Source organism: Aulonocara sp. 'chitande type north' Nkhata Bay, linkage group LG23 (genome assembly GCF_057382095.1).
Source record: "Aulonocara sp. 'chitande type north' Nkhata Bay isolate Kocher_YH1m ecotype deep benthic linkage group LG23, A_spYH_male_GT1.1, whole genome shotgun sequence".
In the NCBI taxonomy this organism is placed as follows: domain Eukaryota; kingdom Metazoa; phylum Chordata; class Actinopteri; order Cichliformes; family Cichlidae; genus Aulonocara; species Aulonocara sp. 'chitande type north' Nkhata Bay.
This window is the reverse complement of record NC_141365.1, coordinates 3794566-3811159: the sequence shown is the minus strand read 5'-3', so window position 1 is coordinate 3811159 and position 16594 is coordinate 3794566. Positions and strand designations below refer to the sequence as shown.

At 42.6% G+C, this 16594-nt stretch overlaps 2 protein-coding genes across 3 annotated transcripts in view; both read right to left on the bottom strand.

Annotated features, from left to right (window-relative positions):
- Nucleotides 1-1194, bottom strand: part of LOC147300923 (uncharacterized) — a 38285-nt gene extending 37091 nt beyond the window's left edge. For both annotated transcript variants that reach the window (XM_086284144.1, XM_086284143.1), the window contains exon 1: nucleotides 1102-1194. In XM_086284144.1, the coding sequence (XP_086140270.1) occupies nucleotides 1102-1155 (54 nt within the window). In that variant the 5' untranslated portion in view covers nucleotides 1156-1194. The remainder of the gene's footprint in view (nucleotides 1-1101) is intronic.
- A 1256-nt stretch (nucleotides 1195-2450) lies between these two features.
- Nucleotides 2451-16594, bottom strand: part of cacna1ea (calcium channel, voltage-dependent, R type, alpha 1E subunit a) — a 116959-nt gene continuing 102815 nt past the window's right edge. The window contains exons 38-49 of the mRNA XM_086282292.1: nucleotides 16079-16247; nucleotides 15830-15957; nucleotides 12457-12553; nucleotides 11310-11415; nucleotides 11111-11218; nucleotides 10870-10970; nucleotides 9583-9689; nucleotides 9298-9463; nucleotides 8988-9116; nucleotides 8574-8721; nucleotides 7495-7676; nucleotides 2451-7352 (exon numbers count right to left, since the gene is read on the bottom strand). Of these exons, the coding sequence (XP_086138418.1) occupies nucleotides 6789-7352; nucleotides 7495-7676; nucleotides 8574-8721; nucleotides 8988-9116; nucleotides 9298-9463; nucleotides 9583-9689; nucleotides 10870-10970; nucleotides 11111-11218; nucleotides 11310-11415; nucleotides 12457-12553; nucleotides 15830-15957; nucleotides 16079-16247 (2005 nt within the window). The 3' untranslated portion in view covers nucleotides 2451-6788. The remainder of the gene's footprint in view (nucleotides 7353-7494; nucleotides 7677-8573; nucleotides 8722-8987; nucleotides 9117-9297; nucleotides 9464-9582; nucleotides 9690-10869; nucleotides 10971-11110; nucleotides 11219-11309; nucleotides 11416-12456; nucleotides 12554-15829; nucleotides 15958-16078; nucleotides 16248-16594) is intronic.

Here is a 16594-nt window from a genome sequence, read left to right as displayed (position 1 = left end):
ACCTCACTTATACTTTAAAAAGGTGAGTTCTGTTTTTATTGTGGTGGACATCGACATCTGCATACCTCACTTGTCTTCACTTACTTATTTATTTATCTTCCATAATTTTTTATCCTTATTTATCTTTATTTATCTTGTTCTTTTAAACTAACGTGGTATTTGTGTACGGACAGCAAAGGAAGAATTTCGTTGCTCAGAGAAATGTCATTTCTTCTGTACATATAAACGCTGCTCATCATGCTACATGGTCTCAGCTGTGGCCACACGGGGATGCCAGAATCAGCAACATTAATATCTCACACAAACAGACTTCAGATGTTTTACTACATTTATATACATTACCATTCAGTGGTGCCTTAGTTTTTACTGTATTTAGCATATTATGACATAATATTAGATTATTATTATGTCGTCTGACTGTCCTGCAGATGACATAATGCTTTATTTTGTTGTTGCTCTTTCTGTATAGAAAAAGCTGACAAAGAAGGGTGTTTAAATCTCTCATAACCAAAGAAAAACCAGACAAAACCAAAAAATTATCTATGTGAACAATAAATATGTCAGGTAAAAATGACCAATAATCGATTCCTTTGTGAAAACATGCATCTGTCCTTCAGGCAGGTTTAGTACACTGACCTCTTCTGTCTGTGACTAATATGAAGGTCAAAACATTTTAAGGGGTGAAATTATTCTTTTGCAGAGAGAATATTTTATTTGCTATGTTGCTACAGTTGAAGTAAAAGTCCTCCACCATCGATGATTGTTTCATTTGCACATATAACAAGAGCCAATTACTTGAAACGTGTAAATAAAACAAAATTATTTAATTGCTACAGTTACTGAGAGAAACAGAAGAGGAGCAAAGGCAGGTGAAAACAGTAAATGTAAGTAAAGTGATTCTTAGTGTAGATGAGTGAGAAATCTACAGCGATCTGGTTTTTCCTTTACATTTCAGAGCCTTGTACCTTTACTCTTAACCTAAACAGAAATAATTACACTTTCTGCTTCTACTACTAGTTGACAGTCCACTGGAAAAATTAAACAGAAGTATATCAGCAGTATTTTTCAGAGATAAAAGTACTTCAGTGCAGCCAGACTTACGTAGCTCAGTAGCAGCAGCAGCACAGAAGAGCCCTGCATGGCTTCTGGTAACATCCGGACTCCTCAGTCTGAACTGTGTGCCAGCGCTCTGCCTGATAAACACCAGAGGATGCACTCCCCCCCCCCTCCTGGAGGCCCGAGCCAAGCACTGGCCCGGCTGTCCGTTTGTTTGAGGCTGTGGTCATTTGTTTGATAAAATCGAGGAACCAAACGAGACAGCTGAAGGCTCAGCATGAGAGAGATGTCTCATTTAAACATTGTGGCAGCACAAAATCACATGAACATATCCATCTGCTGGTGGACGCCAGTGTCTTTGATCTTCAGCAAGCTAGCAAGTGCCTCATATCTCACAGTGTGAACAATGACAGACACTCGGGGGTGTTTTCGTCTAAGCTTGCTGCTGCACAGAAGGTGTAAGTCCTTTGTTTCTCATGTGGCAGAGACTGTCTGAGGTGAGACTTCACAGACGACACCACTGCACTGAGTTGGGCTTGGGATGAAGAATAAGACGACTACCTGGAGAATCACAGATTCACAAGCATAAGTGAGACCAGTGTTAAAAATGTACATTTTCTCTGCCATAAAGTTTATTTTTGGACACAAAAAGTAACAAAGACGACTTTTCTGTCATGCAATCGACCTATATGACCCCAGTCTGCCTAATTCACCATTGAACTTCACACTGATGCAACACCCCCATTCCCCCCACCTCAGTCTTCTTTGTCCAGGGTCAGAGGGGGAGGACTGTGGCCCAGGTGAGGAATGTGACATAAGGATAAAAAAGTGAGGGGCTGCTGCCTCAGAAGGGGATTTGTGACCACGGTTTGGGATTACAGTAAAGAGTATGTGGTGACGGAAAGCTCCTCCCAGCAGGATCAAGTTCAAAGTGTTGTTCTGAGGTAACAGTCCAAGTACAGGATGAATTTTGGGAGGGACTGGAGCCTATCCAAGCTACCATAGGACGAGAGGTGGGGTACACCTGAGGCAGATCACCAATCTGAGGGCCAGCACAGACAGAAAGGCATCCCTCACACTTGCATTCACGCCTACAGCAATTTATAATCACCAGTCATCGAACCCGTCTAACGGCATGTGTGTGGGAGAAAGCTGCAGCGCCCGGAGAGAACCTACACAGACCCAGGACCGTGCTCCCCGATCCGTGCGACACGTGACGTGCTGCATGCATGCAGTCAATGCACACGCACAGTTTCCAGAAGAGTCCACAGATTTTAAGTCCATGGTTGTGACATCATAGTGAAACTAAACAGTGTCCTCACCGAGCGCTGCTTCACGTGTTGATGTCAAGTATATCACAAAGCTGTCAGATTCACAGGGCATTAGTACTCGGTATGGAAACATTCAAGGTCAAGTTAAAGACCTTTGAGCTAAATCCTTTCAAGCTGCACATCATGGAAAATGAATCCATCCTAGATAAACAAGCCCACTGCAGTCAGGTATGACCTTGTGAAGTCTCTTCCGAGAACATGCGTAATCTGTTTATCTACTGAAGACGACAGTCTCTACTTAGTTTGCATGTTAATTTGTGAGTAGTTTTGTTCCATTAATGGGTTTCTGCCTCAGAGAAAACAAACAGTAGCTTATTACAGCTAAGCCAATTACTTTTCAGACTGACTGATGCGGTGATGCAAACAAAGGTTTTGCCCAGCAAAGGTAGTCCCAGTTAGATGTTTATTTTTTAAAAACACCACAAAACTTTATACCTGGAAGAAAATGTGTTTAACAAGTTTCTGTGTTGCATTTCACTGGTAATATTTACAGAAGGCTGAATGCAGCATCTAATATCCTCTGTAATAAGTGCTGACTGCTGGTCCAGGAGCAGCAGTATGTTCACCTCGGCAGACATATGATGGATTATTGATAAGGTGTCTGAATATCCAGCTCCCAGAATATGCGATGATAGAGCAGCAAATATGTTTTATGCAACTAATATACAGCGAATGACTCACAAACCCACTGTGAACATAAAAATCAACCTTGATGAGGCTATAGAGGCTGATTTTAGTGAAACTTTTGCTTTTTTACCCATTAAAACTGGATGTGATGACTGTGAGAGGAGACTGACTGATGGCTGTTGAGTTGTGGGTCCGAGTCTGCTCACAAAACAAACTCGACCTCTCACCTCCGTCACTTAAAAGCCCCAGCCTGCTTAATCCTTCACACGTATTTATTTTGGGAATATATGTGAACAACAAAATAGAAACACAAAAAACAGCGTGGGTATTGAAAAAGGGAAATTTCAGGCCAAATCTGGATTTTATGAATGTGTTACTCGTGTAGATGATTCCCAACAAGACGGGTCAGTCGAGCTTCCAACTCGTGTATTTTGTTCATTGCACTTTCATGCTCTCTTACAAGAATTGCAGGTATTTCACCTCCATTTAATAACAGTGATGGAAAAAGGCATAACGAGAAAGTCAAAGGGTCGTACATCCAAACCCAGTGGCCCCAGCTGTCTACTGGATTTAAACCAGCTTCTTCTTGCTGTGAGGCAACAGTGCTAACCACTGCTCGACAGAAATGGGCAGTAACGCGTTACTTGTAACTTTAACGAGTAAAGTAAGGGATTACTATTGCAAAAACGGTAATTAGATTACCGTTACTTTCCTGTAGGAACGCTGCGTTACTGCGTTACTAAAACCGTGATTTTCTTGCAAGAATGTCTCATGACAGTGACGTAAGCGAGTGCGACGTTCGTGACAACAGCTGTGTGCAGATCAACAATGGATCACATATGAGTGCAGAGAGAGTATGAGCGTGCAGCGTTTAAAGCGTGGAAGTACTGACCTTACTTTGAGTTTGATTCCATAAAAAGGGACAAAAACATTAGTGTCCGCTGTGCGTGGGAAGAAAACTTCTTTTTACAGCGAAAAAACCCCTAAACTTCCAACAAGCACCGAGTAGCTACGAGGTAATGGGAAACTCACAGAGAAACTCGCGGATTCTTCCACTGACCGCGGCACACCTGCACCAGGGTAAACCTCCGCCTGCCCCACTCCTGCTTTACAGGTGAAAATAGAGCAACAGGACCGCTGAGTCTTTGACTTTATTTATTTTCTGCTGTGTTTTACTTGCATCTATTTGAAAGACTGAGTGTAAACACAAAAAATATTTTATTTTATGTGCTGGAATGTGCAGAAAATAGGTTTAAATGTTAAACTAATTTCTTCCAGTCAGAGAATGTTGCAGATAATTAAATTTTTGCTTGATGCATAAAGTTAAAAGATTAAAACTAATAAAACAAGTTTTAAAAAGAGACTTTTCCATCTGATTACATTTTGTATGATGGATTATGTAGAAAAAGTAGAATTGGGCTGAAAGATCTATCGCTTTATCACCTACTCAGGTTGTAAATCGTGTTTTTAAAAAGTAACTAAGTAATTAATTACTTTTGAAAATAAGTAATCAGTAAAGTAACGGGATTACCTTTTTGGGGAAGTAATCGGTAATTAGTTACTGATTACTTTTTTCAAGTAACTTGACCAACACTGGTGCTCGATTTGGTTGCACGCAGCCAAATTCTTGGCAGTGACATCACTCAGTGAAGAAAAGTCAGGTGACCTCTTTTTAATTGTCCTTTGTGAAGCTCGTAGACAGGCATCATGAATAAAATAAAAATGTAAAGATTGCAATAAATTAAACATGGATTTATTTTGTACAGTTTATACTACATATTTACCAGAAAGCTTCTCTATCTAAGAAATCCAGGCTTGACAGGGAACTCTTTGGGTGAGTTTTCCCCAGGCACAGATTAGGCTCTTCTGTACAGACAGTAAGGTGAAGTCCTAGGCTGCACTGTACATGCTAAGCATGGCCTCATATACTACAGGTAATCTAACTGGTATACTGTATAACTCAAGTCTTGCAGTCAGCACACTTCAAAGGTGGTGTTGTTGCTAAATGACACCGTCTCTTCATCGCGACTTTACGTTCAGGTCGTCAGCGGGTGACTTTGACCCCTCAGATATATCCCGTTTTCACATTTCAAACTCAACATATTATAACAACACAACAACACGTGATATAAATATACATCTCATTTAGAGGGAACGACAAATCATCTATAATTTTGAAATGTTGCAGAGGGAATGCCGGGAATAAACATTTCTCTGCTTTGCTCTGTTTCATAATCACATTGTTGGCAAAATGAATCTCAGTTAACATCATGGGCACACTAAAACAAAAAGTAATCAGGCGTCTTTAAGACACGGCTCTCTCACCCATCTCTCGTTATCGCTGTCACCGTGATCATGCATGTGGAAATTACTAGAACTCTGAAGCTCGGAAAATACTGAAAAGCCTGCTTTTTGTTTGTTTTTTACTGACAGAAAGTGATGCGGTGGGAGCACAGAGACTAACCAAACAGTAGCTTTGATTGCTCTTTTGTTGAAGCATCCATGTTGCATCACATGTATGAAAGACATCAAATTCCCATCACTTCTGTCATTACACGAAAGAAGGCAACACGCCCCGAAGAGGACACATCCCCGGCTCTATGTACAGGAGGAACATGGCTTTTGTCACATCTCTAACGCATCAGCAGTCGTTATTCAGCACAGACATGTGGAAACTGAACATCCATTTGGCTTCATGTAGTAACAACACCCAGGCTATCGGTCCTACGGATGGCTGTCCTCGTGCCAAGGATTTTGTGGTCCACAAACGGAGCAGATGGACACGATAGGATCTGTTCAGTTCTTACGTTAGTCATGATCGCACTATGTTGACTGACCCGTAGGGTAAAGAGTCACTTAAAGTCCTTCAGATTTCATTGGAGATCCCGAGTGAGTGTTTTTCTGCAGAGGATTTCAGAATTCAATGGTCTGGTATCCTGAGACAAAACCTCTCTTACTGTGTGATCTGCTCATCATTTGCACACACACAGCCCTGGACTATACTCCACCTTCATATACTGTTGCTTTGACATTGTGGCAAAAAAATAACTCTGTTACAGCTGTTCAGTTCACTAAACATCTGGTACTTGATTTTCTGTATTGATTGATTAATGCCCATGAATCTTGTGGATAATCTGCTGTAAACAGGAACTGTTGGGAATGGCTGGCTGCCCGTTATAAACTTGCCAAAAACATCTTTTTGTTTCAATGCACAACAATGCACAGACTAACAGCGACCTCCCCAAATGACCTGAACATGAAACTAAAATACATTCATCTTATTACATGTTTACATGCTACCTCAAGCTTCACTTACAGAAAATGCACTTAAATCAGTGTCTTGGATTCAGCTAGAAGATTTCCACATCTCACCATATTTTGTTCAAATAACACTCAAAACACAAAGTTGCGTGGGAAGGCTTGGCAACATGTGGGTTTGCCCGCAGTGAGCTACTAATGGTATTTTCAGTCTCTGCTGTTTTCGTGATTTGGCAAAAAAAATCTCTTTTAAGAGCGCACACACAGAAATTCACATCCGTGTGCACACATGTAGTCTCCTCCAGCTACAACAAACGGACACGAGGACACATGCAGACAGACACCAGCATCCAGATAAACAGCAGTGGGACTGAGTCCTGCTCGTAATGCTACTGGCGCTGAGAACATCGGGTTCTCGGGGCCGCTGTGGAGCTAAAGCGTTGTGGTGCCGCGTGGGCTGTTCTGAGGTGCCCTGTGCATCCTCTTCATCGTTCTCTCTGATTTTTTTTGTTGTTTTTAGCAGCGATCATCCTCGTCTGTGTCACTTAAGAGCTCGCTGGCGCCAGCTGGACTTGTCTGGCCCAAGTGCTTTCGGAAATGCCCATTAGGGACCTGCCAGGAGTGTCTGAGCTGAGGAGCCGAGCTTATGGCATTGGCCCGACCCAGGCTGGTGGCCACGGCAGTCTCAAAGGTAAGCGTCTCCTGCTTCTCACTTGCTTCGCCACTGCTTAGGTCCTCGTGGAATGGGAGGTAGGGCTCCGATATGTAACGATGAGGAGAGGGGTGGCTCGGTCCTGAAACGTGAACTCCGGATGACCCCTGGACTGCAGATAAAGGCCTGCTCTCCTTGTCAACCTTCAGTGAGGCCTCTGTGGGGCCAGCAGGAGTGTCCTGAGGCTGGCTCTGTCCCTCATTTGAGGCTGCGGCTGCTGCTGTTGTGGAAGAGGTTTGGGTTCGGCAGACGAGAGGAGAGTAGGAGATGTAAGGCCGTGGGCGAGAGGGAGTCTGGGGCAACTGGCGGCGATTACGAGGAGTACCAGACTCTGAGGCTGAGTGGGCAGGGCTGTCTGATGTGTTCACCTGCAAATAAATCAAGCACAATATTGAGTAAAAGACTTTGCCAGAAAAGGACTGTTGGTTCTCATCCAGCAGTAGAAAACAGATCCTGATCCTATTATATGACAGATCTGCACAGTGGCCGGGTCAGGAAAGACTGAAGCACCTGTTTCTGTAAGGTCTGTGTGCGTCCTTCGCTAGGTGAGCGGGACCTTCTCCTTTCGCACGAAGGGTCTCGACTCCGCTCCTCGGAGTTGCAGCGCGACACATCAGGGGACAGCAGGTGGCGGCGCTCCTTGGATCGCCCTCTCTCGTGACTAATTGTTTCTTTGTGGTTGATTCTAGGACCTGAGAGAACAAGATCAAAGTGCCTTTGAGTCTGTGGCACCAAGACTTTGCAACAGTCTCCACCTGCATTCAGCCTACGTACATTATCATGCATGCCCACTCCCCCCCACTGTCACTCAGCACCGGATGCCTGCAGGGCTGTTCTCAGCCCCCTGCTGTAGACCCTGTACACACAAGTCTGTACACCAACACACCCCACCAACGTCTCATCTCTGATGGAGATGATGAGACAGGGTACAGGGCCGAGGTAGTGCTCAGAGAAAACCTGAAGCTTAACATCCTTAAAACAAAAGAACTCATAATGGACTTCAGGAGGCACAGACAGGTCCTCTGATCGCCATAAATGGAGAATGGGTGGAATCTGTCTCCACCTTCAGGTATCTGGGCACCCACATCTCCGCTGATCTCACCTGGACCCAGAACACCAACGCCCTGGTAAAGAAGGCCCAGCAGCGGCTGCACTTCCTTCACCCAGACCGGGAGCTGCTGCTTCCCTTCTACTACTCCTCAGTGGAGAGCAAGCTCTCCGACTGCCTGGGTGTTGGCAGTGAATATGGCAAATATAGAGATTATATAAATTAGGCATGGAATCAGGATTTTTTTCACTGAGTAACTTATTGAAACAAAGATGTAAACAGAAGAAGAAATGTCAGAAATTCTTTCAGCCTCTAACGAGATGTGGCTGTCGTTTAAGAAGAATTATTTACATATACATTTTATTGCTTTTGTGTTGTATTGCAGTACAAATATTTGCTCAAAATCACTCAGCAAAATATAAAGAATGAGAGGTGGCTCAAGACTTTTGCACAATAGTCTTCTTTTGACCAGTTTCCCCCCAAAACTTTACTCTGAATCAGAATCAAACCACAGCAGCTGCTTCACGGTTGTAATTATGACCTCTGTAGCTCCTCTGTCGGGGCCTGTATGTGGCATCAGGGCTGATCCTCTCCAGAGAGTGCTGTTCCTGCCAGAGACCGTTCACACACTGGTCTCCGATGGTAGAGAAGGAGCGCTTCATCAGCCTACTGTCTGCAGACATCCCAGGCTATATACATGCAAAACAACCAGAAGACGCATTATTTAAGTAACCAGGAATGACACCAACGAGCACACAAACTCACTCTGGTGTCTGTAATAGTCATTTAAAATGTGCGGGCAAATTGTTTCTATTCACTGCTGTCAAGGAGCAAATACGAGCATAATAAATGCGCCCTGTGTGGATTTTAATAGTTTATTGATTTTTAAAGCACCTACTAATATAAGATCTGTTACTGAATATAGGTTTGAATAAAGGTTATTACTGTTTATTACCTGAGGATCAGCAGCCAGCCTGGGCATGGACGACGCTCTGATAGATGCTGTACGCTGAGGTGATTTCATTAGCGTTGGGTCCTGCCGGGCCTGCTGCAGCACTTGGTTATACTCTACTACTTCTGGGACCTGCACAAAGACCACAGAGGAGCAGGCTGAGCAAACCTTACACACTGCTTTTGCTCACACTCGACATTCAAACATCGAATCAACCGCACTGTCATCCTGCTACGAGACAGCGCCGAAAGCTGAAAATCAACATTTTCTCAACCTTCATTGGAACAGATGATTTCGATTTCATAGTTGTTACCAGTGTGTGTAAATGATGATGGTGGTGGTGAATGCGGTAGGGGTGGTAGGGCGAATGGTAATCATCTTCATCGTCTTCCTCTTTCTCCTCTCTGGGGCGGGACAGCGGTTGCAGGAACATCTCTTGGGGAGAGATCGGGCTGAGTGCCACAAAACCTCCTCTGGTACTAAGTGGACGCAGAAAAATATCATGGGTTTGCTTCAACAACCAGAATTTGTATTCTCTGCCATCATAAATAACTGAAAGCTAGTAACTTTTGGAGGAGATTAAAAGTTTAATATTTACAGAGCAGATCCAGCACTATGCCTTAGGAATGACAGGGATTTGGCGTTGCATAGGATTTCTTGTGGAAGAGAGGAAGCATCCATACGCTGGAACATTGGAGCGTGTTTCTACGAGGAGACAAAGAAACATATGGAAACAGGAACAGGTCACTAGGATAAACATACTAGGGTAAGAAACATGAAAATCAAAGGGCCTCCTAACAACACTGCTTATGATACATATGTCAACTATTTAAACAGCTGTTTTATGTGTTTTTATGCGGCTCAGTGCTGCTTTTAAAGCATTTTTTGAATGTCTGTAGGTTCTCGGTCATTCGGGTCATGATGGGTCGTGATAGTCTTAAGAGCCTGAGTTGAGTTCCAACTGAACTTCTCTTTAGCTTCTTCAAGACATTTCACCTCTGATCCAAGAGGCTTCTTCACTTATAAAAACTGATGAAGAGGCCCAGGCATTTAACCTCTGTAGGGTCGTCCTCATTTACCGTGAGAAGGTGAAAGTTGCAAACGGTCCTCGACAGCTGTGAAGCTGTGGGTATAAGGGACTGATCTTGTGGCCATGTTGGCACGGTCCCTGCGAGTGGTTATGTTTTACAGTTCAGATTTTTGTGACGCTGTATGCAGAGTGCTGTGATAGCACTGGAGTCTTGACCTGTATGTTTCATTTTAGGCCCTTTGCTGTGAAGCATTTCAGTTTTGGGATGTTACTGGGTTTTGGTTTCTGTGTTTAAAAGATCAAATAATCTCAAACTAGTTTCTCAAACAGGATAAATTCCTTGTACTCAAACGGTCTCCACAATCACTAGATTTCAATCCAGTAGAGCACCTTCACTGTGCTGTGGAACAAGAGATTCACACCAACTGTGCAAGTCCATCATGTCAACATGGACCAGAATCTCTGAGGAATGTTTGCAGCATCTGGAGCTGAAGTGCAACTCACTGCTGGAAAGATGCACCTAATAATAAAGTGACCAGTGAGTGTGTAATGTCTTTGTTGTAACATGTGTTTGCTCTCTTCCTCTGGTTTCCTGCGAGCGTGTGGATGTCTGCTTTGTGCTGAATGTGGACTTTTATTCTGCCTGCCTCACCTCCTGCATTTGGGCCTTTTACTCTGCAAACCACAGCACATGCAATTATATTTCGTCTGATTAAGTTAAGTTTTACTTTAATACTGGGCTTGGAGATGACGCACATTTAAAAATAATAACCCTAAGAGCCTAATTTAATATGTAACTATGGCACATTAACATCAGTGGCGGTTCAGCAAGATGAGCAATTTAAAAAAAAGCACCTGTTCCTCCAGTTGCTGTCGAAGCTTCTTGGCTTTGCTCTGCTTGTAATAGTCCATGATCATCATGGCAGCATAGATCTTACCTATGGTCATGTCACTGGCTGTAAAGGAGAAGGCAGAAAGCAGTGAGATATTATCCACCTCTATCAAACTGAAACTATTTTCCTGAAATAACGGCGGTGATGGCTCGTAGGGTAATGCAATATATTTTTTTACTGGTAAGTCATGATGTTGATTTTACCTTTGTGAATTGGAACCAGTAGGTCCAGCGTCTTCTGAGAGAGATGAGGCCAGATCACACTAATCTCCTTCTGCAGATCCAAATCCATCTGATTCCTATCTTCCCCTCCTTCAGATAAAAAAATGCCCAAAACACAAAATTAGACATAGAAACTGACCCACATTTAAATAAATGCACGGTGTGTCTGTTTCTGTCTAACCTCTGGCTATCTTGACTTCAAGAGCAGTGCGGATGAGGGCCATCAGGGTGGAGGTGAAGTGGACCGTCATGTCATCGTCCACAGGCATGTTCATCAGAACGAGTCTCTGTTGACATCAGCAAAGGTTTCATAGTCAGTCATAATTCACAATACCAGCCGGCAACATGGCACAACATGGCACAGTGCAACCTGAGCAACGACGGCTGTGACTGCTTATCGCTACACGAATTCTGATGCAGAGGTACGTGTACTCAAGCTAATTTTCCAAATACTAATTTAGCAAATGTTAAAATCAAAACATTGCAGAGATGAACAGTTACGAAAGCCAAAACATCACATTCATTATAAAAAACAACTTGATATCAGTGTTCCTCATTTAGATATATTTACATATCTAACATGGGGATAATTAACGGGAAACGGTTTCCCTGTAGCTTAGCTTTAAATTTGTTTTAGTTAAATCCACTTTGAATGAGATTACTGTGATCAATACAGGAGGAGAGAAAAGGCAAGCGGATCATTATTTCTTTAAATGAAGACAACATTTGTATTTAATGCCAAAATAAGACAGAAATAAGACAGATAGCCCAAAAAAATATTATTTTACTTGCCCTCTCTTGTCCTTCTATACTTGAAGGTTAAAAAAACAAACACATGCGATGGAGCATGCTTGCAGCTTCACTCAAACAGCATGCATAAAGCGCACAAAACAACGAGGCAACAAGAGGCTGTGGCAGGAGGCACATGCAGACAGGTAGATGGAAGAAACTAAAGTATGAACGCCGTGAGATCATCTGACAACAGACGCCGGCAGATCCAGCATGTCGATGTTTAACAACTTTCTCGTTTACGTCCCCTCTCTGGCTAAATAATCAACAGCAGTAACAATCTGTCTTTCATCCGTCCGAGTTCTCTGCCAGGATGCAAAGCAAACAGGCAAATCATTACTGTAGCGCCAACCATGCCCCAGTGGACACAAACGCAAACTTAAAACTGCTTTAACAAGCAATACTGCATCATATGATCGACACACACAAAAATGCTTTGCCTTTTTCAGTGTGGGACACACAAAATGATGTTTTACAGAGCTCATCTCTGCTGATTGAAATATGAAGGTGGTGCCTGTTAGTCTTGGTGTTCAGTCTACCTTATATGCCACCTTGGAGGGGCATTTCTTGCCCAGGCCTAGAGGTGGTGACATGTTGGTCAACATCTCATACATGTCAGTGTAATGGATACGACCACTGGGGGCGCCAGGTAGCCATGAAGAATGAGGGAATGACAAAAAAGAGAGGAAAGGGAAGGGAAATGAAGTGGACGATGTTGGAGGTGGAGGAGAAATTGAAAGACGATGGAGGTGTAGGGGAAGTGCAGTCCCAAGGGATGGTGGAGGAAAAAGAGGGGTAAAAAAAGAGGAACAAGAATAGAGGAGATACAAGAGAAAGGATTATTCCAGGCAATCACACACGAGGAGACTAAAGCAGGTTGTTTTCTTTCTATGCTGCCAACGGGGCATAGAAATCTGGGAAAGGAGAAAACCTTGGACAGGATGAGAAAAGGAATGACAGCCTTGCTGGATCTGGTGTAAATACTAAATACTTACATTGGGCTGTGCTGTGTGGGAGTGGGAAGAATGACAAACACCTTTAAACCAGATCCAAAAGGTAGAAAGACACTGGACTCCCTCAAACTGGTCAATTATTGTATCAAAATGAGACTCGAAGCCTCACAGGGGGTTTTAGTGTAATTAAAGTGTATCTACTGATTTACAGCTGTGTGGAAATTGAGGAACGTCATGTGCCTTAGTACCCTAAGACTGAATTATTGCCATTCTTTGACCCGATTAACACGCCCCTAACGATCAAGCGGCGGGGAGGGGGGGTCACAGTTGGTGAAGGGAAGGAAAGGCAGGAAAAGAGGAAGTCAGGAAGGATCCAACATCAAAGAGGCAGAGGGGAGGTTTGTTGATATGGGGGAACCAAACCTTGCAAGCCACCCTGTGGGGGCAGTTCTTTCCAAAGCCCAGGGGAGGTGAGATAGTGCGTACAACTTTGTACATCTCCTTATAGTGGATCCTACCACTGGGAAAAACATACAAGTCTTTAGTCACGGTGTAATTACAGACTCACACTATAGTGCACAATAAGGGCCAATGAGGCGCTGTCCTCTAACTCAGCAGTTTTAGAAATTGCAACAATAAATTGGTGGTGAATAAATCACATTAATCGATTCTTAATCGTCTGATTTTTAAATAAAGCAGTAATACTTCCAGCAGACACAGGTCACTCGCACATTTCCCAAGTCCTGAAGAAAGAGAGTTAGTTATTGTTTGCTTTGCTAAACCCACTGTGGTCTGCAGATCGAACATGTAACAGATATCACAGGATGATTATAACAGATATACCAGGATCGATAGGTGGATGGATATTTTGAACATTTTCCACATTTGTAGATGCAGTTTATTGGAGATGGTTGAACCTCTGTATAATTCTGCCTCTCTGAGATGCCTGTGAAGTCCTCGTAGTCTAAGGAGCTTGGAAAGAAAAGCATCTGGACTTCTTTAGGTTGCTTGAAGATGTTTCACCTCTCATCCGAGAAGCTTCTTCAGCTCTAGGGTCAAATAGTGGACAATGGACCCCCTAAATGATCCTCTACCTAATCACACGAGCCGAGGTGTGGAGACGGGTGTAGGTCACAATCAGCCGAAGTTTCTGCTCGTGTGATAAAGAAGAAGTAAAGAAGTCCAGACACTTTCCTTCCAAGCTCCGCAGACTCTCTGATATCCCATTTTAGACCCAATAATGTATTTGACCTGTTACTAACTAACCCAGCAATTAGTTGCTAAACATTCCCCCAGCTGTTTCTTTTTAGTAACAGCTGTTTTTGCTCAACGTGCTGCTGTCATAAAATCCAAAATAAGCTCATCATTTTCATTAAATAATCACATTTTATGTGTTTTATTGTAAATAAAATATGGGTACATGAGACTGACAAACCATTGGATTTTGTTATTATTTACATTTCACGCAGCATTTCAGGTTTTGGAATTGGGCTGTGTAATCATAACGTGGATCCTATCCATGAGACGTATCAGACAAAAGATATTCAACCTTTAATATCCAAATATGTTTATTGTTCGCACGTTTAAGGTGCAAACAATAAATGTATACGGCCATTCTCTAAGTAGTGCGATTCATGCTTCACATTTCTGCATCATACTTGTGAAGGTTGCAAGTTGCAGCTAATTTGGTGGAGAATTTTTCACCATTTTTTCACGACTGCAGAGAAACTTTCTTCTCCTCTTGTCTAATTAACAAGCATTACCAGTGATAACGGCGTTACTAACGGCGCTACTTTTTTCAGTAACTAGTAATCTAACTAATTACTATTTCTATCGTTACAACGCCGTTACCGTTACCAACAAGAAAATGCGGTCGCGTTACTATTTTTCAACAAACAGACGGTTGAAGCTGTGTTCAGCTTACCGCATGTAAGTAATCTGGGCGCTACAGCTTTTTGGCAAAACACCTGGAGCTCAGGGGGCAAAACAACCACATCAGTGCTGCTGTTTGACTGAGGAAGAGTAAAGTAGTCGTGGTAAGCCAATCACATGACCATTTAAAGACAAAGCAACAAGGTGATATATACCAGTTTATAAATTGTGTTGATAGGCCGCGTAAAACCAGAGTCATGATAAACAATATTTTTATTTTTTCCTCAATAGTTTTGTCACGTTTACTGTCTAAAGACAGCGCAGCGAGACCTCTTATTTTTTTGGAGTGGCACAAATAATTTGTGGCATCTTACTGAAGAACAGCTGATTGTTCTGTTGTTTGCCAAAGTTGTACACAGGATTTTAAAATTAATAATTTCTATTTGCATTTAAAGTTAAGAAATATGATTCATTAAACATGTTTGTGGTTGTTACAGTAAAAAATATAACTTTCTACTCTGATTTTATGTTTTTTGTCTGATTTTAGATCAATTGCGTTAATACAGTCTGTCAAAATGAGAACATGACTGTAACTTCAGCCACGTGAGGCTGTGCTGAAAAGGATGATACCAAACAAGGCAAAGTAAGTAAGCACTACTGAGTAAGGCAGTTTTTAAAGGTGGAATGTGGAGGGAAAATCAAAAGTAGTTAAAAATGGCCTATTATACCCTGAACCCCAGAGTAAAGCAATAGTTACTTTTCAAGTAATTAATTACTTTTAGAATCTTGTAACTCAGTTACTTTTTTGAAGAAGTAACTAGTAACTATAATTAATTACTTTTTCAAAGTAACTTGCCCAAAGCTGGGCATTACTCTTCACAGGGAATACTCATGAGCGTTACCAGAGAGCACTTGAAATGAAATCTCATTATTCCCTTAAAGTAAAAATATGTGAACGTGCTCTTTTAAAAGTGTCAGAGACCAGTTCATGTATTATATCACAGGTTTCCACATCATATCATAATCATAATACCACCAGTAGATCAACTTTGTGTGTAAACTGGAGTAAAGACTCAAGGATACTGACCAGGCAGCTCGATCGTACTCCCCCCAGATTCGAACAAACTCATCTAGGTGGTGGGGACCCAGGATGGACGAGTCTCGGGTGAGATATTCAAAATTATCCATGATTACAGCCACAAACAGATTCAGCATCTGAATGGAGAAAGCACAAGCTGCATATAAATGTGCCAAACGTGCTGTGGGAAAAACTATGATTATTCTTGTTGCAAATAAATAAAGGGACGAGCAATGGCCAAGATTTTTTTTCTCTTACCAGGAAGGAGCTAAAAAAGATGAATGAAACAAAGTAGAAATAGGCAAAGTCGGAACCACAGCCCCCTTCCGGGTCTGTCGACTCTGATTGGAGCAACGGGTCCGTTTCACACTTCTGTCCTCCCAGACAAGACAACATGATTTCCTGCCACGACTCCCCAGTAGCACTCCTGGATACAAACATTAAACGACACCAGGGGGAAGTAGTTGTCAGGACACAGTCATGCCTGCCATCTGGAGGGTGCAACCAGAGTAAGACTTGCAGCTCCATTTCAGAAACAGCTTTTAGATGCGAGATTTAGTTGTTTAGTGGATAAAACTGAATACTGCAGCCACACGAAGGAAAACACTGGTTAGAGAAAACTGCGACCCTGTCCAATGAACGTGCACGGTAAACTTCTGGACAACCAGCTGATCACCACAACTATCTGCGGATAAAAGCTGAGTGCAGTTAGTGGGCAAGCACAGATTTGTCCTTACTGTAAAGAGGATGCCGTCCTATTTGTTCTGTAATGTG